The following is a 23334-nucleotide window of genomic DNA, read 5'->3' on the forward strand; positions in this document are numbered from 1 at the left end:
TTCGGCTCAGGTCATGATCCCAGCGGCCTGGGATCCAGTCCCACACTGGGCTCCTTGTTCAGCAGGGAGCCTGCTTCTCCCTCTGCCTCTGCTCTCGCTCTCTCTGACAAATAAATAAATAAAATCTTAAAAAAAAAAAAAAAAAAAAGAACCAGTTGTGAGACCTTGGATATTTAGTTTATTTCTTTGGTCCTAAATTTCTTTATTTATAAAGTGAGAAGGTCCAACCAGGTAACTTCTAAGGGTCCTCATTAAAATTCTGATTCAAAACCTTCCATTGAAGAACAGAAGCCAACTTCCCTGATACTCCACTCCAGATCAACCAGTGCTAGTAGCACAGGAATAAGTAACACTGTATATAGTTAAACACTTACTGTTTAAGTAAACATTAAAATGTTTAATAAATTAAACATTTTTTTAAAGATTGTATTTATTTGACAGACAGAGATCACAAGTAGGCAGAGAGGCAGGCAGAGAGAGAGGAGGAAGCAGGCTCCCCGTGGAGCAGAGAGCCCCACGTGGGGCTCGATCCCAGGACCCCGGGATCATGATCTGAGCCAAGGCCGAGGCTTTAACCCACCGAGCCACCCAGGCGCCCCTGAATTAAACATTTTAAAGAGGGCAAAGCAAAATAGGACATGATTTCCTTGCAAAACTATGCTAAACAGAGAATGAAGAAAAAAAGAAATAGCAATGAGGAGAATGAAAAGCAGTTACACCTTCACCATCCAGCAAGGAGCTTGGCATTCCCCTCAAGTAACAAGTTTGTCTGTTCAGCTCTGAGTGGAGACCACAGAAAGTGAAAAACACAACAAATAAGAGAACCCAGCAAGTCAATGGCCTGACATAAGCAGGACAGCAATGACAGACTGTTACAACTAGAAAACAGTAAAGAGAAATCAATGAAGCCAAAAGTTGTTCTTCAAAAGATCAATAAAATTAATAAACCTCTGGCCAGACACAAGGGCTTAAGACACATTATAGGAGATATCATCAATTCCATGCATATTAAAAGGATCAGAAGAGAATATTTTCAACAATTCTGTCCACAAAATTGATTACTTAGATGGAAATGACTAATTCCTTGAAAAACACAAACTTCCAAAACTCATACAAGGAGACACATAATCTACATAGGCCTCTAGTTGTTAAAGGAATTCAATCAATAAGTGAAAATACCAGAACCAGAAGGCTTTACATGTAATTGCTACCAAACATTTAAGGAAGGAATTATACCACTTCTCCACAACAGCATCCAAAAAACAGAAGCAGAAGCAGCACCTCCTAATTCATTCTATGAGGCTAACATTACACTAAAACCCAAACCAGATAAAGATATTACAAGAAAGGAAAACTATAGACCAGTATCTATCATGAACAGAAATACAAAAAATTCTCCACAAAATATTAACGAAATGAATCCAACAACATATAAAAAGAATTACATACCACAACAAGTGAGATTTATTGAAAGTATGCAAAGCTGGTTCCACATTTGAAAATCAATCTGTGAAATCCAGGATATCAATTGAGCAAAGAAGAAAAATCATTTGGTCCTATTACAAGATGCAGAAAGGTTATTTGATAAAATCCAACATCCATTTGTGATTAAAAACTCTCAACAAAATAGAAAGAGAGAGGAATCTGATCAACTTGATAAAAAAAAAAATATTTTTTTAAAGCCTATAGCTAACACCACACTTGTGAGAAACTAGATGCTTTCCCCTTATAAGGAGTAAGGAGGATTGCCTGCTTTCACTTCCTATTCAACATCATACTGGAAATTCCAGCTAATGTAATGAGAAGAAAAAGAAATAAAAGGTATACAGATTGGAAAGGGAGACATAAAACTCTTTGTTCAGATGATATGACTGCCTATGTGGAAAATCCCAAAAAATCAACAAAGTATATGAGTATAGCAACTTTTCAGCACACCAGGTTAATGTATAAAAGTCAGGAGTGATAATTAGAAAAATCAATGTTATTTATAATAACCCCCTTCACATAAATACTTTGATATAAATCCAACAAAATATACACAGGAATTATATGCAAAAACTATAAAACTCTAATGAAAGAAATTTAAAAAGATCTAAGTAATGGATATTCCAAATACATAGAATAAAAAACTCAATATTGTTAAGAAACCAGTGCTTCCCAAGTTGATCTAAGGATTCTATGCAATCTCAATTTAAAAAACACACGAAGTTATTTCATAGGTATCAACAAACTGACTCTAAAATTCATACAGAAAGGCAAAAACTTAGAATAGCCAACATACAATGGAGAACAAAATTGGAAGAATTAAACTACCCAATTTCAAGATTTACTGTAAAATTACACAAATCAAAACAGCATGATAATGGTGAAAGAACACATTGATCAATGAAACAGTATAGAATATAGAAAGCTCTTAAATAGACCCACAAAAATTGAGTCAATGGTTTTCTGACTAAAGAACAAAGGCAATGCAGTGGAGCAAGGATAGTCTTCAACGAAGGTGAGGGAACAATTGGACAGTGATGTGCAAAGAAATTAACCTAAACACAGACCTTCTAATTTCATAAGAATTAACTCAAAATGGACAACAGATCTAAAAATGTAAAACTCTAAAAAATCTAGAAGGAAACACAAGAGAAAATCTAGGGGACCCTGGTTTGGAGATGAACCTTTACACAAAATATCAAAAGTATGATCCATAAAAAAAAATGTTGGTATAAGTCAGACTTTTAAAATAAAAAACTTATAAAATTAATTAACTGATTGATTAAATTAAAAACTTCTGCTCGGGAGCGTGGATGGCATAGCTGGTTAAGCGTCTGCCTTTCGGCCCAGGTCGTGATTTCAGGGTCCTGGGGTCAAGCCCCACACTGGGCTCTTCCCCACTCATTCATATGCGCGCTCATTCTCTGCTGGAAATCAATAAATAAAATCTTTTTAAAAAATAAATAACTTCTGCTAAAAAACAAAAAAATAAAAAAAACAAAAAACAAAGACAAAACAAAATGAAACAAAACAAAAACAAAAAAAACTTCTGCCCTGTAAAAGACACTATTTTTTTTTAAAGATTTCATTTATTTATTTGATAGACAGAGATCACAAGTAGGCAGAGAAGCAGGCAGAGAGAGAAGAGGAAGCAGGCACCCTGCTGAGCAGAGAGCCCGATGTGGGACTCGATCCCAAGACCCTGAGATCATGACATGAGCTGAAGGCAGAGGCTTAACCCTCTGAGCCACCCAGGCGCCCCTGTAAAAGACACTATTAAGAGAACAAAAAGGCAAACCAAGCGCTTGGAGAAAATATTTGCAAGACACATAAAGGATTTGTATCAAAAGTATACAAGGAACACTTAAAACTCAACAATAAGAAAATAACAAAACCAATTTAAAAATAGGCCAAAGATCTGAATAGACACTTAGCGTATAATCATGGATTTGTTTGACCTTTGTCCCAGGTTCCTGACATGCCTATTTTAAGACACTTGTAAGTCCCCAAATGATAGGAGTATCTTCATTATTCACAAATCCCTCTTGGAGCATCCCAGAGTTTATACTAATGAGGTGATAAGGGCTGGTCATGCAGGAAAGATCAATCATGTGGTTAAAAAGAGTTGGGGCTTTGAACCTTGTAATATCAGTCCTCATGATACCATGACTGTTAGTAAGTAGTCTTCTCTCCACAGAAGGGAGGTGAGGGGAGAGTGCTGGAGAGTGAGTTCAATTACATGGCCAATGATCCAATCAATTATGCTTACAGAGCGAAGCCCCAATAAAAACTTAAAACACTGAAGCTCATGGGGAACCTGGACGGCTCAGTGGGTTAAGCCTCTGCATTCCGCTCTGGTCATGGTCTCACGGTCCTGGGATAGAGCCCCATGTCAGGCTCTCTGCTCAGCAGGGAGCCTGCTTCCCCCTTTTCTCTCTGCCTGCCTCTCTGCCTACTTGTGATCTCTCGCTCTGTCAAATAAATAAACAGGCTCTTAAAAAAAAAAAAAAAAACACACACCAAAAAAAACACTGAAGCTCAGTAGCACTTTCTGGTTGGTAAACACATTTTTGTGCCAGGAAGATCACGTGCCCTAATTTCACTAGGAGAAGGGCGCCTGGGTGGCTCAGTTGTTTGGGCGTCAGCTCAGGTCATGATCCCAGGGTCCTGGAATCCAGCCCCGAATGGGGCTTTCTGCTCAGCAGGGAGTTCTGCTTCTCCCTCTCCCTCTGCCTGCTGCTCCCCATGCTTGTGTTCTCTCTCTCACTCTATATCTCTCTGTCAAATAAATAAAATCTTCAAAAAAAAAAAATAATAATTTCAATAGGAGAAAACACTGAAGCTCTGTGGTGAAGATAACTCCCAAACCCCACCCCTATGTGTCCCTTCATGCGGCTGGTCCTGATGTGTATCCTTTATAATAAAATAGTAATTCTAAGTAGTGTTTTCATGATCCTTAAGTCTAGACACTCTAGAAGAAGATTCCACAGAATATCTAGCTACCTTATCAGGCAGAAATAACTGGCTTTCCTTTAAAGTTTCCTTTCCCTTAAAGTTTTGTATAATCTATGGCACATATGCTGGGAGTGACTGGGAGGCCTTGATGCAGTATCTGGGGAATGATCCTGCAAGAAAAACACTATTTCCTTGGAAGGTCGAAGCATGAATTATCTCAAAGTGAATCCCGCTAAGGATACTTACAAGTACTTTGCTAAAGACTTTTAGGACCTAGGTCCCAGAACCTCTTTTTTCTTTCTTTCCAATGTTCTTAAAATGAACACATGTATAAGAATATTCATAACCTTTCTTATATATAAAGTCATGTTTTGTTCTTGGTCTTCCTTACCCACTGTTGGCTACAAAGTGAATTTGATTTGTGTCTACTACAACCTTCTCCTTCACCTCTGTAGGCCTATAAGCCTACATGTAAACCACATGTAAATGGCTTAATGAAAATTAAACTGTTTGATAACACAGCCAGTACAGGATCCCAGCTGCCTCTCAGTTCAGTACTCCTCCCCCTAAAACTTTATCAGCAGTGGGATTTGTGGAGAGAACGATGGAAGAGGCAACTACTAGAAAACAGCTCTGAAGTTTGCATATCTTTCCTTAATGCTACAGAGGTGTAACTGCTTACTCATCATATTTAGTTATTAATTCTACCACTAACCACTGCCTGTGCAATCTTTTTCAATTTACTGACCTTTCTGGACCTCGGTTTCCTCAACTATAAACAGCAATAATATTAATACTACATAAGGTGTTGGTATTGAGATATAGTATACAATGTCCTGGGCAAGTAGTCTCTATAGTAACAGCAGCTGAGTTTACCATCATCATCATCGTCGTCACCATCATCATTTAGGGGCCTTGGAAGGTGAGATTACTTAAAACACTGAATTGTAGCCAATGTCATCAATTAAACTCTACAATTAAACTGTGCTTCCCAGCTCCCTGTATGCAAACTGCTATTCAGACATGTTTTGCTTGCAGAGTTTATCTTTCTTCAGTCTGACATACTTCATCCAAACTCCCCTACAAAATTTTTATGATTTTTTGCCACAAAAATGGACTGGCTTTCAAATATAAGGAATACGGGGCCTTGAGAATCGAAATCAATTTTCCAGCAGATACTACTCAAACCACCAAAAGATCACATTTAAAACAAAGACTGATCACTGGAACATCGATGAAAAGGGGCAGGTCTGTCTGCCAGTAATTAGTGCTGAAAACTGGAAGCAAGAAACCAAAACCGACCAAGTAATCCTGTCCCTCATAGCACTGGTGAATGACCACCAGCTGGAGCACCCACTTAGAGCTGATCTAGCTGAACAATACTCTAAGGGCCATAAAAAATTCTGTCAGAATGCTGAAGAGTTTTCAAAGAAATACAGGGAGAATTGACCTGTGGACCAAACTCTGCCAGGACTGATTCCAGTAAGTGTGACCGGAGACCCCAAGCAGCGCATTCAGACACCCCTGCAAAGCAGGACTCTGTGGAAAACTGACACGTGCCGCCACCTGGCATATGCTTGTGGCAGTTACTCACTTTCTACAGTTTTCTTAATCAAAAGTGGTCTAGGGAGCCTGTAAAGGAAAGATTAAAAATTTAAGATGTTCTAGTTCTGCTTTCTTTGTTTTAAAAATCACTGCTTCAATCTACTTAACAAAAAAAGAAATACAAGGACTACCACACACTAGGGATTAAAAAAAAATGCCACTGGAACTAGTAGAAAACCAGAAGTGCTGCCAACTCCCTAACTCCAGGAGGATCCCACATAGAGGAGAACACAGCACCACTTTCACACTCATTTATCACCTTCAAATCCAAGGACTGTAACATTCCTTACTAATATGTAGAAAATGGACAGTGGTTGATTGATCCTCTCCTTTTGCCCTACTACAGGCTTTTAAGGTAAGTTTTCAAAGCGTAGGTCTTAGAGCAGCAGCAGCTCATAGCTGGTTCATAGCTAATGACCACGAAAAGAAATGATAGGCCAGTTTGGGCAACCAAGCAAGGTCCTACCCAAGAGGAAGTACAAGTTCAGTCTGCTCTTCTGGGAGCTGATAAAGTTAGTATTTATTTTGCATATTGATCCTACTTCATGAAATCCCTTTTTTCTCTTGGTACATCCTCCAATCCTTTAGTTAAGTAGACTTATCTGCTAGAATTAAATGGGTCCTCTCAAAAAAAGACACTTACAAACTTTTAGCAACTCACGCAAACCAGTGACTGAAAACAAATGTGGCTCTGACGGAGGCAATTTTGCAACACTACTCAAAAACTGGCGTCTGCCCATCCCACAACACTCCCAGTAGGCAATGTTTTCATAAAATAATGGTAAAACACCAAAACTAATCAAACAGTCCAGATCAGATTTAGGGGTACCTCTTATAAAAGACCAAACACTCTAAAAGTAATATTCATATCACTTTTTACATTTTAAAGTTTTATTCATTTAAGTAATCTCTATGCCCAATGTGGAGTTTGAACTCTGGACCCCAAGATGCAGAGTCACATGCTCCTGCTTCTGGGACTGAGCCAGCCGGGCACATCTCACTTTTTAACATTTAGATTACTAATTACTCCTTCACTCCCAACTGCCACCACTAAAGACAGAACTACTCAATGTTACAAAATGTTATACCTTAATACAGTTTATATACACATATACAATAAGTTATAACTATGCCAAAGGGGAAATGAGTGCATCTAAGGTTTCTGTTAGCTCACGTGAGTTCCTGAAGAGCTTGTTTTGATCTCTGCAAATCTGGCAGGTAGTGAGAAAGCAATCCTTCTGCCAGCTGCTCCACAGCTTTGTCCTCTACAGTCAAGTCCTCTAGTAACCCTTCATCTGGCGAAGTGTCACTTAAACCTGTCCCCAGAAAAAAATTAGATGTAGGAGTTGTGTAAATGGACATGGGGGTAAGAGAGGAGAGGGGAGGGAGGGGGTTGGCAGTGGGGTTCAAAGCACACACAGGATACTATAGGCATCCTTCCTTTGTTTTTTTTTAGTTTTACCTTCTGAGAGTCCTCTAAAAAACAGGATATGAGCACTCAAAAAATGTTTTTAAACTACTAGTATAAAGAAAAATCTGGATTAAAAGAACATTAACACCTGCAAAACATATTCTGTGTGTTTACGTATTTTCAAGGGCAGAGGATTTACAGTTTTCAATGGATTATTAAGAGTCTGCCTAAAAGTGGGAAACAGTCACTGAATGAAAACAATACATTTGGGGCGCCTGGGTTGCTCAGTGGGTAAAGCCTCTGCCTTCGGCTCAGGTCATGATCCCAGGGTCCTGGGATCAAGCCCTGAATGTGGCTCTCTGCTAGGCGGGGAGCCTGCTTCCTCCCCTCTCTCTCTGCCTGCCTCTCTGCCTACTTGTGATCTCTGTCGGTCAAATAAATAAATAATATCTTTAAAAAAAAAAAAAAGAAAACAATACATTCTTTTCAAAAGCATGCAGAAACGCAATGCCTAAAATAATTTTTTCTTCAACTGAATATAAGTAAAAATGTGAGTCAACATTTACTTTGCATTATAGCTTGATATATTATTTACATGTGAAAGGAAGGTTGCTTATCATTTGTTAGAAGACTTTCAAAGGATTTCTCTTGAGACTTAGCACCTTAATTTACCATAGAAAATAGTGTATAATAATTGCATGCAAATTTCAACGTAATGCCAGGAACTATGCTTCATACTTCTCCTCTGAATAACAGTGTAAGCACTTGTATCAGCCATTCAAAAACATCTAAAATCAAGAGCCATCATTTACTACTCCTACCAAGTAACAGTAATATGGCAAACAACAGCAACTTTCTTTAAGGAAATATAGAAAACAAGTATTACAGACAAACAACAGAAACGTCAACCTTAAGGAATAACAACTAATACACTTCCCTTATATTATATAAACATTTTAACTCACAGACCTCCCCCTACTCTACCCCAATCTTCTGGTTTATTATGGAAGAATCTAACTTACATTTCTAAGTACATCAAGTCACTAAATTCAAGGTACTTTATCTTGAGAGGTAAAGTAAGAGGTAAAGGGAGAGATTAAGGAAAAAGAAAGGGGACCTTACCCTACTCATACAAGAAACAATAGATACACACTAGTATTAATACTAGGTACTAGTGTACCAATTTCCAAAGTTTTAAGAATAAACTAAGCAATTCCCCTTCTCTGAAAGGGCAGGGAATCATAATATATAAGAAGTGCCATTAGAGAAAAAGAAACTGTTATGGGAATTCAGAGGACAGAAAGATCACGTTCATCTGGGAAGTCTGGGAACAACTTCTAAAAGAAAGTGTGGGAACTGGAGCTTAAGCTTGCAGAATGGATAGAATTTTCTTTTTAAGTATCACTCATTGTAAGAACTTGAAATACAAAAGAGAGAAATATAAACTGAAAAGTAAAAATACTATTTCTTGCGGCACCTGGCTGGCTCAGTTGGTAAAGTATGTGACTCTTGGTCTTGGGGTTATGAGTTCAAGCCCCACGCTGGGTGTAGAGATTTCTTTAAAAATAAAATCTTAAGGGTGTCTGGGTGGCTCAGTAAGTTGGGCATCCGCCTTAGGCTCAAGTCACGATCCCACTCTGGGATTGAGCCCCACATCAGGCTCTCTGCTCAGAGGGAAGCTTGCCTCTGTCCTCCTTCCTCTGCCTGCCACTCCCACTGCTTGTGTGCTCATGTGTGCTTTTTCTCTCTCTCTGTCAAATAAATAATATATTTAAGCAAATAAATAAAATCTTTAAAAAAAAAAAACTCTCACTCCCTTACACTAATCACACTGTAGTTTCATACACAGGCTTCAAAAAAATTATCTCTGCATATCTATGCATAAACCCTGTTTTTAGGGGCACCTAGTGGTTCAGTTGGTTGGGCAACTGCCTTCAGCTCTACTCATGATCCCAGGGTCTTAGGATCAAGCCCCATGTCAGGGAGCCTGCTTCTCCCTCTCCCTCTGCCATTTCCCCTGCCTATGCTCTCCTGCTCTCTCTCTGTCAAATAAATAAATAAATCTTTTAAAAAAATTTTTTTATTTGACAGAGAGAGAGAGATCACAAGCATGCAGAGAGGCAGGCAGAGGGAGAGGGAGAAGCAGGCTCCCCGCCGAGCAAGAAGCCCGATGCAGGGCTCAATCCCAGGACCCTGAGATTATGACCTGAGCCGAAGGCAGAGGTTTCAACCCACTGAGCCACCCATGCGCCCCAATAAATAAAATCTTAAAAAAAAAACAAAACCCTTTTTTAATCATAAATGAAATACAACACATATTGTTCTTCTCTTAAATATACATTTTAGATGACCTTCAATATACATATATATGCATCCACTACATTATTTCTAACATAATAGAATTCTACCATATTTTGTTTACTAGTTCTCTATTATGGACTATTCTCTGTTACGTTTGTATCCCTCCCCCACTCAAAAATCCTTTTGTTTAAGTCCCAACCTCCAACATAAAAGTATCTGGAGGTAGAGCCTTTGGAAAATAATGAGGTTTAGATGAGGACATGAAGGTGGGGCCCCATGCTGGGATTATTATTCTTAAAAGATAAAACGAATCCAAAAGTCTCTCCCTCCACTGTGTGAGGAAACAGTGAGAAGGCAGTTGTCTGCAACATCAGAAGAGGGATCTCACCAGGACCTGACTGGCCAGCACATAGATCCTGGACTTTGTAGAACTCCATAACTTCAAAGAATAAGTGTCTGTTGTTTAAGCCACCCAGCCTACGGTATTTTGTTGTGGCAGCCCATGTAGACTAAGATACCTAAGAATTGGTATTTAGGTTATTTTAACTTTTTGCTATTTCAAACAATGTTACCATTAGTTTCCTTGCTTGTCTTTGCATATCCATGTCAATGTTTCTGTAGGATAAATTCTTAGAAATAGAATGATGGGATAAACGGTTTATGCATTTCTTAAACAGACATTGCAAAACTGCCTTCCTAAGATAGGACACCAGTTCATACTCCTACTAACAATCTTTGAAGGTCACTATTTCCAAATGGGTAAGAGTTCTAAAGGAGAGGAAGGAATACCATATAGTTTAAAAAAAAAAAAAAAGGCATTAAAAGGAAAGGTGGAAATATGGGCTTGCTTTAGAAAGAGGATGTAGTTTGGAGTGTCTAGAACATAGGACATATGCAATAGTGACCTTATAAGACCATGTGGCCAGCCCATGAGGAACCCTGAGTGTCAAGGGATTTGGCTCTTTGGTAAGTAATAAGGAGCCATTTTAAGGTTTCCAAGCAAGAAAATTACATGACTGGAGCTGTATGTTTGGGAAGTGATATGACAACAGTGGGACAAGTGCAGTGGAAGAGTAAGACTGTAAGTGGATAGCCTTAGAACTGTCCTTGAGAGTGAAACTAGAGAGAGGAAATGGAAATTGCATAGCAGAATCCCCTAAATGGAGGTAGGAGGCAAGTGAGAGGAAAGTCAAGAGTAATGTCAAAGTCTGAACTGAGAGTGACTTGGCACCATTAATAGAATCAGACATCGACTTTTACTTATGCACACCCTATATGTGAGGTTAGATGTCAAAATATCCAGAAAGCAGAGAGGCAAGTGAACCAAAGCTGCACATATAGGTTATTTTCAAAGGAAGTTATATTAATAGAAGCAGCTTATGAAAGAGTAAAGAGGGGGCGATCACTGAGGAAGAGCATGACCAAGAAAAGGCTGAAAGCACTATTTTTTAAAAAGATTTTATTTATTTATCTAACAGAGAGAGAGAGAGAGATCACAAGTAGGCAGGGAGGCAGGCAGAGAGAGAGAGAGAGGAGGAAGCGGACTCCCCACTCAGCAGAGAGCCCGATGCGGGGCTCGATCCCAGGACCCTGAGATCATGACCTGAGCTGAAGGCAGATAACACTGAGCCACCCAGGCGCCCCTGAAAGCACTATTTTTAAGCAGCCCCTCTATTCCTAGAACTGGAGGTAAAAGAAATGCATAAAGCCCTGCAGCCTTCCTCATTTGGGGTTCCTCATCTGAACAGAAACTGTTTTGACGATTTTCTCAATTCTCCTAAGGATGGTACATAAATAGTACCACTCAGGATGCCTGGCAAGACAATTTATTACAGTCAATGAATGCCTTTGGGTATTCGGGCTTAAATCTCTCCAGGAACTCAGGCTGAGAAAGCTGCTGGAGGAATGTCAACAAGCAACTCATGGGTGTGCGGTCAGTAAAACGTGGATACCTCAATTCTCTGAACGACAGAACCGATCTTTCTGACAGACGACTCCTCAACTGCTAACATAACCAACAGCCAACGACACACGAACGCACAATGACCTCACCATCACCCGCCCCCCAAACACCGCCTTCCCCCCCAGTCTTCGTTTCCCACTCATTCAGCTCCGCACCGGGGCTGACGCGATGCCCCACTTCCTCGCTGGGGCCAGAGCCTCCGACACCAGCACCCCGGCCGCGCGAAGGAGCCGGGGAGACCCAGCCCCTCAGGTCCCCGCCGCCCGCCCCGCCCCATTGCACGTACCTGGCGTCAGCTTCCCGGCCCCGAGGCCGTGGGGTGGCCCTGCCAGGACCCCGTCCGGGGACGTCGGCCCAGGAACACTCATGTCCTTCCCGCTGGGAACAGGGAAGGGGCAGTTGCCCAGACGGCCAGATGCAATAAGAGAAGACCCAAGGCGTCCAGCGCTCAGCCGGACAGAAGCGGCGGTCGCACCCGGAAATGACGAAAGCGGAAGATGGTGTGACCGCGGGTCCGCCCCCCTTTTCTAGCCTCCACCTGCCCGACCACTACCCGCCGTGCTCCTGGGCCTCCGCGCTGACATCGTAGTCGGGTAGAGGGCGCGCTATCATTAGACTCTGCGCAGCCGGGGTCGTGATCCTGCGACCGGTGGTCGCGGAGCGGGTGGGTCGCGCGTAAGGGAAGAACTTCGTGTTGAACGTGATCGCGCAGTCAGGCGTTGTTCACCGAAGCAGGCACAGCTTTTCAGCTTGTCTGTGTTAAGGAAACGCTTTAAGAACAAGGACTGCATGGCTTTCCTGCGGTTCAGAACATTAAAAAAAAAGAGAGAGAGAGAGAAAGAAAGAAAGAAAAAAAAAAAAAAAAGTAAAAGAGTGTTTAGCTCTTTGAGCTTCGTACTTGCTAACTGGAGATTTGCCAGGATTCCCGTCTCCCCTTGTTGATTGTAGATGAATGATTTTAAGGCCTGGGTTGCAGTATCTACTGGACAAATTGATCCAAATTACCGGAAACTGCCCATATAGAGATCCTGCAGGATGATGTCATGATTTTATCAAAAAAACTTAGAAATGGGTAGAGGCAGCCTCAGGCCAAATGCAAATATAGTCCCTCCCTACCTTAGACCATCTCACCTTGAGTGTAATAATGGCTTTCTGATGTTGCACCCCCAAATTGCCGTGTCAGTGTTTTATGGGGCAGCCAAAAAAAATTTTTTTTAAATGTGAATTTATGTCAAGCCTCAGAAACATGCACCTGCTCCCCGTTGTTCTTACCAGTGCATTCACACCCTTTTGGTCTCCTTTCCTCTCAAGATCAGCTCCTTACTACCTGTGGTAAGCAGAATAATGCGCGCGCGCGCACACACACACACACACCGCAAAATGTACAGTCTTAATCCCCAGAACCTGTAAATATGTTAAATTTCACCCACAAAGAATAGTTAAGGTTGCTAACCATTTGGCTCCCAAACAGATTATTTTGGATTATTAAAATGGCCAAATCAATCACAAAGGCCTTTGAAATGAAGAGGGAGGCAGAGAGAGATGGGACTATGAAGAATGATGGGAAAGGCTTTGCCCACCAGTTCTGTGGTAACCTCTAGAAGCTAGAAAGGCAAGGAAGTGAAATTCATCCCTAGAGCCTCTAGAATGGAACTCAGTCCTGCTTACACCTTAATTTTACCCCAGTGAGACCTGTATTAGACTTCTGACCACAGAACTATAAGAAAATAAATTTGTTGTTTTAAGTTTGTGGTAATTTGTTACCATGGCAATAAAATAAAGCACTACTCTTCAAACATCCTTTGTTCCTTCCCAACATACGACTAAAACTATGCCCTTTGATGTCTTCAGTGTTCTTGGTCATGTTTCAGTCTGGAATATTGTATTCTTTTCAAAGTCCTACTCATCTTTCAAGGCTTGATCTAAATAATACCTTTAAAATAATTCACAATTCCCCTCCCCTCTCAACTTCCAGAAATTATAGTAATAATCTTTTCTCAACTACAAAGCATCTTGCTATTTAGCTTTTAATCCATTCTTATATGAGTTATTTCCTTTGACTTCCTTTCATTAGATTTTATTATTTTTTTAAAGATTTATTTATTTATTTGACAGACAGAGATCACAAGTAGGCAGAGAGGCAGACAGAGAGAGAGGAGGAAGCAGGCTCCCTGCTGAGCAGAGAGCCCGATGTGGGGCTTGATCCCAGGACCCTGGGATCATGACCTGAGCCGAAAGCAGAGGCTTTAACCCACTGAGCCACCCAGGCGCCCCCTTTTATTAGATTTTAAACCCTAAGCAGAAAGTCTTACTCAGAGAAAACCATAATGAATTTTCAATAAATGTGTACTGAATGAATGAAGTATTGATTGTCCAGAGCCAAATTCCAAATACCTATCATCTCCAAAGTCTGAATCACACAAGATGGCAATAAACTGCCTGGTCACCCTAGTTGATTATTAGTATTATCCCAACTATCTATTAAGGTCCTTTGGAAGAGACCTGTGTCCTACGGGTTGTCTATTACCTCTTTATCTCCTAGAACAGTGTTAAGCCATATTACTTGGATTTTAAAAGACTGGTTGTTTGAATTTAATAGAATGAAATTAAACTGTCACACCCTGCTATTTTTATTATCTTGTCCTCTCTTCTCTTTTGCTTTCGGGTAAGATTCATGTTAGAGATTTTGATGAAGTTTCTTTTTCAACATTTTACTTAAATAAAAAAGGCATCAGCTAAAGAGACAAGGAGGATTTTCTGCCGGACCCATCTTTCTTTCCTCCTTCTCCTTTTCCATCTTTTCCCTGCAGATTTCAGCTCAATACATCAAGTGTTTGTTGAAGATCCACTGTGTTCCACCCTCCATTATGCAGGTACTGTGCGTTTGACACTACATTTGAGAGAGAGCTCAAAGCACAAGATTAAAATTTGATGCTGAAGGGACGCCTGGGTGGCTCAGTTGGTTGGACGACTGCCTTTGGCTCAGGTCATGATCCCGGAGTCCTGGGATCGAGTCCCGCATCAGGCTCCCAGCTCCATGGGGAGTCTGCTTCGCTCTCTGACCTTCTCCTCACTCATGCTCTCTCTCACTGTCTCTCTCTCAAATAAAATCTTTAAAAAACAAAAAATTTGATGCTGAAGACATAAGTTCATTGAGTCATATATGTCTTTCAAAATATCTTTCATCTCCCCATTGGTAGGGGCTGTCCTCTCTCTCTCTCTCTCCCTCTCTCTTTATTCGAGAACTCATGCAAAATATTCCAAATGAGTTTTAATCCTCGTCTTCCTCCTCTTTTCTCTCCTGGTTCAACTGGAAGTAACGCGATTCATAACTCTCTTTGCTGTTAGCAACTACACATAACCAATCACCTTGATTATTCTTCAAATATTTTTTGGTGAGATATTTCAAATGCCTTTTAGAAAAAGACACCTCAGAAGTTACAGAAATCTTGCTCTTTCTCCTTTTAATGGTTACAACCTCTCCACCGAGATTCCCAGCTCTTCCATTCACTTATTTTCTTTTCTAAGTCTAAGCCTGTTTATTTGGTCACCTTGATTCTCTCTTCCAGAAACTGCTCAAAATTGGCACCATCCATGATTCCATCTTCTAGAGGGTGAGTGCAGTCAAGGGTAAGCTTCAGAACTTGCTGCTTTTTTTTTTTTTTTTTTTGGCTCCCTTTCACTAAAAGCTTTTTCTTGGGCACCATGGCAGCAGTGGAGACAGAAAGGGGCCATTCTCCTTTATGCTTCAATCCATTCCAAATACCTTTGTTCCTAAGATTGGACTAGACATTGTATGTTGTTTTAAAAAAAAAAAAAAGAGGTAGACATTCTGGTTCCTGTCCACCAATAATTTATATTCTACCATTTAATGTAGTAGGCTTGGAGAACATGACAGTAAAGTGCTAAATTATGTGGAGCAGACCTAGAGGATTGTCAAGGGTATAATGATGTCATGTTAGTTTCCTACTGTTGCTATAACAAATTACCACAAACTCAGTAACTTAAAACAATACAGATTTATTATCTGACAGTTCTGGAGGTCAAAAGTTCACAATCAGCCTCAGTGGGCTAAAATCAAGCTGTTGGTAGGGCTGGTTACTCTGGAGGGTCTGAAGAAGAATCTGCTTCCTTATCCTTTCCAGCTTTAGAGACTGCCTTCATTACTTGACTCCTGGCCCCACGTCTCATTGCCTTTTCTCCCTCTACTACCATTGTAGAATCAACCTCTTCTCCCTCTGATCCTCTGGCTTCCCTCTCAGAAGGACCCTTATGATGACATTAAGCCCCCCTGCATAACTTCTTCAATCTCAATGTCCTTAATTTAACCACATTTGCAGGGTACTTTTTGCCATGTAAATCGTATCACAGATTCTAGAGAATTGAAAGTGGACACCTTTGGGGGCAGGGGCCATTATTCAGCCAACCACAAATGCACAGTTATATAGGACACAATTGGGAAGTAACTAGAGAAATCTTTTTTTTTTTTTAAGATTTTATTTATTTATTTGACAGAGAGAAATTACAAGTACACTGAGAGGCAGGCTGAGAGAGAGAGAAGGAAGCAGGCTCCCTGCTGAGCAGAGAGCCCGATGCGGGACTCAGTCCAGGGACCCTGAGATCATGACCTGAGCCGAAGGCAGCGGCTTAACCCACTGAGCCACCCAGGCGCCCACTAGAGAAATCTTTAAAACTGAAAAGAGGAAATGAGCTTAAGCCAAACCTTGAAGGTCAGATAAAATGTAATATGCAGAGAAAAAACAGTAAATCCTCCCAACAGGAAGAAAACACCACAAGTGATGAAACAATACTTCAGACTCAAGGACCTCAATACCCTGGCTTTGGGGAAAACAAAACTTACACAGATCCAACAGTTAATAGAAGAACCTAAAGAACCTAACAGGAAAAAGGTATTGTATAGTCTTTTAGAACAAAATAACTTAAGACAAAAGATAACATGAAGTGTAGTCATATAGCTCTGAAGAAGTTGGTCCAAAGAAATGATGTCCAGAAAGAGTTAAATACTGTATGTATTCATAGCAAAAGGAAAACATGCCCATTGGTCCCTGAAATCCAAAAGAGAAGGAGCAAATATAATGTAATCCATCAAAACCATTTATTCGGGGCACCTGGGTGGCTCAGTGGGTTAGGTCTCTGCCTTCAGCTCAGGTCATGATCTCAGGGTCCTGGGATCGAGCCCCCGCGTTGGGCTCTCTGCTCAGCAGGGAGCCTGTTTCCCTTCCTTTCTCTCTTTGCCTGCCTCTCTGCCTACTTGTGATCTCTGTCTGTCAAATAAATAAATAAAATCTTTAAAAAAAAAAACCATTTATTCATCTCAATTTTGTGGTTTTCCTTAAATTTTCTTACATCCTTTATTTTTGCTAACTGAAAAGGAATAAGGATGTGGGGGATTCAGGTAAAGAAAAAAATGTTCATCATTAAGACCTTCTATTCCTTTTATTGATCAACAATGTTCTATATTTAGAATGTTCTAAGATTGATAAATCTACTCCCAATTTGACCTACTTCTCTCACAGGTTTTGCTTCATCTTCCCCTTTATTTTTTCTCCATCCTTTTCCAAAAACAAAAGAAAAATGGAGGAGAGGGGACAAAAAGATTTGAGTGAGGAGGTGTTTGAGTGGCTCAGCTGTCTTGCCTTGTCTGCCTTTGACTCAGGTCATTGATCTCTTGGTCCTGGGATTGAGCCCCTTAATGGGCTTCCTGTTCAGTGGGGAGTCTGCTGCTCCCTCTGCTCTGCACCACCCACCATGCTCTCTCCATCTCTCTCTCTTTCAAATAAATCGATAAAATCTTGAAAAAAAAAAAAAGAAAAGAAAAAGATTTGAGTGAAAAAGATGTAGGAACCAGGGCCTACAGAGAAAAGGGATGATAAAGAGAAAGATAAACGGGAGAAGACATGACAGCCCATGACCTTTTGGTTCTGGTGGATTAAAGCATAGCAAATTGGAACACACTCACACAAGGTATATGCTCACAAAATAATGAAAAAGGAAAGAAGGAGGGGTGCCTGGCTGGTTCATTTGGTAGAGTATGCTATTCTTGATCTCAGGGTAGTGAGTTTGAGCCCCACAGTGGGCATAGAGATTACTTTGAAGTAAATAAAATCTTTTTAAAAATAGGAAGGAAGGAAGGAACTGAAGATAGGAAATCAGAGAAGTTGGGGTACTAAGGAAAACTAGTTCACCAGCTTACCTATGGCTAACCAATCTAAAAGGTTGCTCAAGCAATTTTAACCACTTTTCTCATATATTTACATGAAAAATATTCTTTTATAGTCACAAAGTGCTAAAATATTTCCACGCAGTGCAAGTCTGCTGCACTTTCCATCATTCTATGAAAATTAATAAAGGAAAACTTCACTAAAGTCGAGTCAGGAGACTAGAAGGGGAGAACATTACTACTCAGTTACAGGAAGAATGATCAATTATAGGTCCCAACAGAAGAATCTTCAACAGGAAGAATCATCAATTACATGCCCCAACAGAGAAAAATGTACACTGCCTCTCCTCTAAGAAATCAACTACTGCTACAATTCAGCCAATGAGAAACTCCTCACACTGAACTTTTGCTTTCCTCCAAGGGACTTGTACTCAAAATGATCCAATTTCCTCCTCCTTCTCCATAAAATAACATTCTTCTTTGTTGGATTTGCCTTTGGTTTTTGATGTAGTGTGTATGCCTCCCATTGCAAGTCTTTGTTATTCCTGCATAAACTCATTTTTTGCTGGTAAAATAACTGACAAGTTTTCTTTTTAAGGTTAACAGTTCCTTCCTTGCAGTAGGTATGGATTATTTCACCAACACATTCTCTTAACCTTGCCACCAGATGTTTCTAAGATATATGCAGAGGTCAAAAGCAATGGATTTTGAAATGTTTTAAATAAACTGTATTTTATTTTTATTTATTTATTTTTTAAAGATTTTGTTTTTAAGTCATCTCCATACCCAACGTGGGGCTTGAACCCACAACCCTAAGATCAGGAGTCACACACTCCACTAACTAAGCCAGCCAGGTACCCCTAAACTATTTTGAGAGAGATTTTAGGTTCGCAGCAAAATTGAGAGTAAATTTTTTAAAAACCCACTCCCCATACAGTAGTTTTCATTAAAATTTACTGTTTGTGTTGTATATTCTGTAGGACTGCACAAATATATAATAACATGTATTCACTACTATTAGTATCATAGAGGGGAGTTGAACTGCCCTAAAAACTCTCTGTGCACTGCGCAGTCATCCATCCCTCCCCCAAACCCTGGCAATCACTGATCTTGTTACTCTACTGTTTGTCTTCATATATTTGGAATCATACGGTATGTAGCATTTTCAGATTGTCTTCTTTCATGCCGTCATATGCATTTAAGTTTCCTCCATGTCTTTTTGTGGCTCAGTGACTCATTTCTTTTTGGCAGAGAATACTATTCCATGGTCTAGATCTGTTGTAAAAACCAACCTCCATGCTTCAGAGCCAAAATAAAAGGCGAAGACAAAGTTTGGGATAAAGAGGCACAATAGCTTTATTGCTCTGACTGGCTAAGAAGGCTGCAGCAAGCCATGGCCTTCAAAACCTGCAAGGAAATACAGGGTCTAGCTGGTTGTGACAGGAAGTGCTTACATGCTACTGGCCTTCCGCTTGTCTTGAGGGTTGGCACCTTCTTGAAACGAAAGGCTAAGAAGGGAAGAGGGGAGGTTTGCAGAAGGGAGGAAAAAGACTACTTTATTATTGAGCTTTGCTGAAGCCTTAGTGCGGCCACTGTGATTTTTGTTCAACTTTAACCCGTTTCAGATGTATCACAGTTTATCCATTCACTTATGGAAAAACATGTTGGTTACCTCCAAGTTTTGGCAATTATGCATAAAGCTGGTATCCGTGGACAGATTTTTGTGTAGACCTAAGTCATTAAACTCCTTTGGGTAAATACCAAGGAGCAAGATTATTGGACTGTAGGGTAAGAGTGTGTTTCGTTTTCTAAGAAACTGCCAACTTGTCTTCCAAAGGGGCTGTTCCATTTTGTATTCCCACTGGCAATGAATGAGAGTTTTTATTCTGCACACCGTCACAAGCATTTGACAATGTTTGTGTTCTGGATTTTGGCCTTCTAATAGGTGTATAGAGGTATCTCATAGTTGTTTTAAATTGTATTTCCTAATAACATATGATGTGGATATTTTCATATGCTCATTTGCTTCTCTTTACCTTGTTTGGTGAAAGTTCTATTTAGATCTTTTGCCATTTATTTATTTATTTATTTTAAAGATTTTATTTATTTGACAGACAGAGATCACAAGTAGGCAGAGAGGCAAGGAGAGAGGCAGGGAAGCAAGCTCCCTGCTGAGCAGAGAGCCCGACGCAGGACTCGATCCCAGAACCCTGAGATCACGACCTGTTCTGAAGGTAGAGGCTTAACCCACTGAGCCCCCTAGGTGCCCCATTTGCCCATTTTTAAATCAGGTTGTTTGTTTTCTTGTTGAATTTTAAGAGTTCTCTGTATATTTTGAGTAACAGTCCTTTATCAGATATGTCTTGTGCAAATATCTTCTCCCCTTCAGTCTGTGGCTTGTATTTTCACCCTTTTGATATTATTTTAAAAATGAAAACTTCAGGGGCACCTAGGTGGCTTAGTCTGTTAAGTGTCTGACTTCGGGTCTGGTCATCATCTCTGGGTCCTGGCCAATCCCGAATTGTGTCAGCAGGGAGTCTGCTTGCCCTTCTCCTTCTGCCTCTTCCATGCATTTTCTCTCTCCCTCTCTCTCAGTAAAATTAATTTAATTAATTAATTAATTTAAGTAATGAAAACTTGGGCACCTAGGTGTGGTTAAGCTTCTGCCTTTGGCTCTGGTCCTGGTCCCAGTGCCCTGGGATCAAGTCCTGCATCAGGTTCCCTGCTCCAAGAGGAGCCTGCTTTTCCCTCTGCCTGCTGCTCTCTCTCTCTCTCTCTCACTGTCTCTTTCCCGCTGCCCCTCCCCCCATCTCTCATGACTAAATAAGTAAAATCTGTTTAAAAAAAAAATGAAAACTTGAACAGAACCTAGAACAGAGGGCAGGTTGTCTCCTCGAAAAGAGGGCAGTTTCTCAAGTCTCTCACAACAGCACCTGATCCATTTTGACATTTATGCGTGGGCTACCTTTCTGAAATATGCAGCAGTGGAAATAGCAAAGGATGTGATGTCAAAAGATGTGTTTCAATCATAATTAAGACTTTTTAGCTGTATTAGGATTTTTTTAATTGCAAGTGAATTAGTCCAAACTTACCAAGCCAAACAAGGAATTTATGAACTCACTGAACTTGAAAATCCAGGTTAGGGGCGTCTGGGTGGTTCAATCATTAAGCATCTGCCTTTGGCTCAAGTTATGATTCCAGGATCCTGGGATCAAGCTCCACATAATGCTCCCTGCTCTGGAAGCCTGCCTCTCCCTCTCCCACTCCCCTTGCTTGTGTTCCCTCTCTCGCTGTGTCTCTGTCAAATAAAGAAAGAAAGAAAAAATCCAGGAATTGATCTGGCTTCAGGGATAGCTGTATTCATTTCCCCAATGAAATCAAGAAGATCTTTCTCCTTCTCTCTTTCATTCTACACTGGACTTTCCTCCATACTGGCTTCACTCCAGCAGTTCTCTCTGGAAAACAGCTCCAGGTTTTCATAATTCTTACAGTTCTCAAGTGAAGCCAACTCACTCCTAGAATTCACTTATTTCACTCTGTTGAAAACAAAAACAAAAACACCTTGCATTACTTGGATCACAATACCTACCTGTATATCAGTATCTGCTTCCAGAGGCTGTAGAAGATCCTGATGTGCCAGTGTGGGTCACGTGTAGTGGAGAGAGGAGGAGCCCCTTGGTGACAGTCCTGTTAGGAGTTCCAGAAAGGCACAGGAGTAGTTCCTTAAAGGAAAATTACAGTTCTATTACCAAAAGGAGGAAGGAAATTGGCCCAACCAAAGCAACAGATGTCAACTATATCAGTTATGAGATTTGAATTAAGGCACTTAACCTCTCAGTGCCTCTGGTTTGGTTTGGTTTTTTTTTGTTTGTTTGTTTGTTTGTTTGTTTTTGTTTTTTCATCAGGAAAAGAAGAGGGGCTCCTGGGTGGCTTAGCTGGTTAAGCCTCTGCCTTGGGCTCTGGTCATGATCCCAAGGTCCTGGGATGGAGTCCTGCACCAGGTTCCCTGCTCAGCAGGGAGCCTGCTTCTCCCTCCCCGTGCTTGTGTGAGCACTCTCTCTCTCTCTCAGACAAATAAATAATATCTTAAAAAAAGAAAAAAATTCCAGTGAATCATGGCACCTGGGTGGCTCAGTCAATTAAGCGTATCTGACTCTTGGTTTTGGCTCAGGTCATCATCTTAGGATGGTGGGATTGAGCCCCATGTCAAGACATGCTTAACACAGAGTTTGCTTGTCCCTCTCCCTCTGCCCCTCCCTGCCTTTGCATGCTCGCTCGCTCTCTCTCTTTCTCAAATAAATAAATAAATAAATAAAATCTTTTTTTTAAAATCCAATAAATCAAGTTATTTTAAAATTATTGTCCTAGTCTTTGGCCTTCCTATAAATTTCCTATCAACATGTTTTAAATTATCTTATGAAAGTGACATCTTTAAATTTATTCACTTACCTTCATCTTTTAAGTTGTTTTTCTAAACTGCTCATTCAATGTACTAGATGAAAAAGCATGTTTAAAAGCATTAATTTTTATTAACAACTGTTAAAAACAAGACAACAGTCACCAAACAAAGGCCCTGAAGCCCCAGGTCACCAAACCAGATGTAAATACATTTTTGGCTCTCCCAGAAATGGAAGTTTAAACCAGTACAATCAGAAACCACCTGGTGAGCACTAGTTAGGGCATGTGCCTAGGAGACCTCCACCATCTCCTAAAGGAAAGGAACTTTGCAATAAGCAATAAACAGTAAGCAATCTGCTTTCTCACCACTAAATTCCCAGTTCCTGCTCCTTTCTGCCTGTGAAAGTCTTTCATTTTGTACAGCTCCTTGATGCTCCTCTCTGTCTGCTAGACTGGATGCTGCCCGATTCAAATTGATTTCTGCTCAAATAAGCTCTGAAAATATTTCATATGCCTCAGTTTAACTTTTAACACAGCTAAAGAGTCATTTTCCTTTTTAAGGTTTTGGAAAAGTCTCTGTTATGTGTTCTCATGGGGAACAATGAACTCTAATTTAATTTACATAAAGGGATAAATATAATCTGTCTGTATTTCATCATAAACCTGGCAGAACTAATTCCTTAATGTCAGTAACTATTGCAGGATTTTGCCAGTTCTGGTTGCCCTCAGGCCTGTTAAGTAACAAAATTCAACCAAGTGAATTTGAAGACCTAATTGGCTTTGTTCAACAATTCATGGGTCAGACAGCACCCCATGTAGCCAGCAGAGAGGTGCTCCGAAGAGGTGTCCAAACTGAAAAGATTTTTACAGGCAGAGGGTGAGGACAAGGAGGTTACTAGCAAAACAAAAGGACTGTTCCAGAGGAAGCTGTTTGCTAGGGGAAAACCAGGGGTCTTCTCATTTACGTTACCTCATCTTTCTTTGGGAAGATGGAGAGGACCCAAGAGACAGACTCCTGGGCACTGATGGAAGGAA

General features: G+C 40.4%; 2 protein-coding genes across 3 annotated transcripts in view; both read right to left on the reverse strand.

Moving 5' to 3' along the window:
• BLOC1S6 (biogenesis of lysosomal organelles complex 1 subunit 6) overlaps positions 1-23334 on the reverse strand; it is a 73635-nt gene that overhangs the window by 6120 nt on the left and 44181 nt on the right. For both annotated transcript variants that reach the window (XM_082735287.1, XM_082735286.1), the window contains 4 exons: positions 21491-21623; positions 20994-21199; positions 12007-12518; positions 7220-7361 (listed from right to left, as the gene is read on the reverse strand). In XM_082735287.1, the coding sequence (XP_082591413.1) occupies positions 7220-7361; positions 12007-12088 (224 nt within the window). In that variant the 5' untranslated portion in view covers positions 12089-12518; positions 20994-21199; positions 21491-21623. The remainder of the gene's footprint in view (positions 1-7219; positions 7362-12006; positions 12519-20993; positions 21200-21490; positions 21624-23334) is intronic.
• On the reverse strand, positions 14992-15427 carry LOC309867043 (large ribosomal subunit protein eL22-like; the record flags this gene model as incomplete). The annotated part of the gene is made up of 2 exons (XM_082735288.1): positions 14992-15231; positions 15272-15427. The coding sequence occupies 2 exons, from the start codon at positions 15425-15427 to the stop codon at positions 14992-14994; spliced, it is 396 nt and encodes a 131-aa protein (XP_082591414.1).

This window comes from Mustela nivalis (genome assembly GCF_964662115.1).
Source record: "Mustela nivalis genome assembly, chromosome: 6".
Lineage (NCBI taxonomy): Eukaryota > Metazoa > Chordata > Mammalia > Carnivora > Mustelidae > Mustela > Mustela nivalis.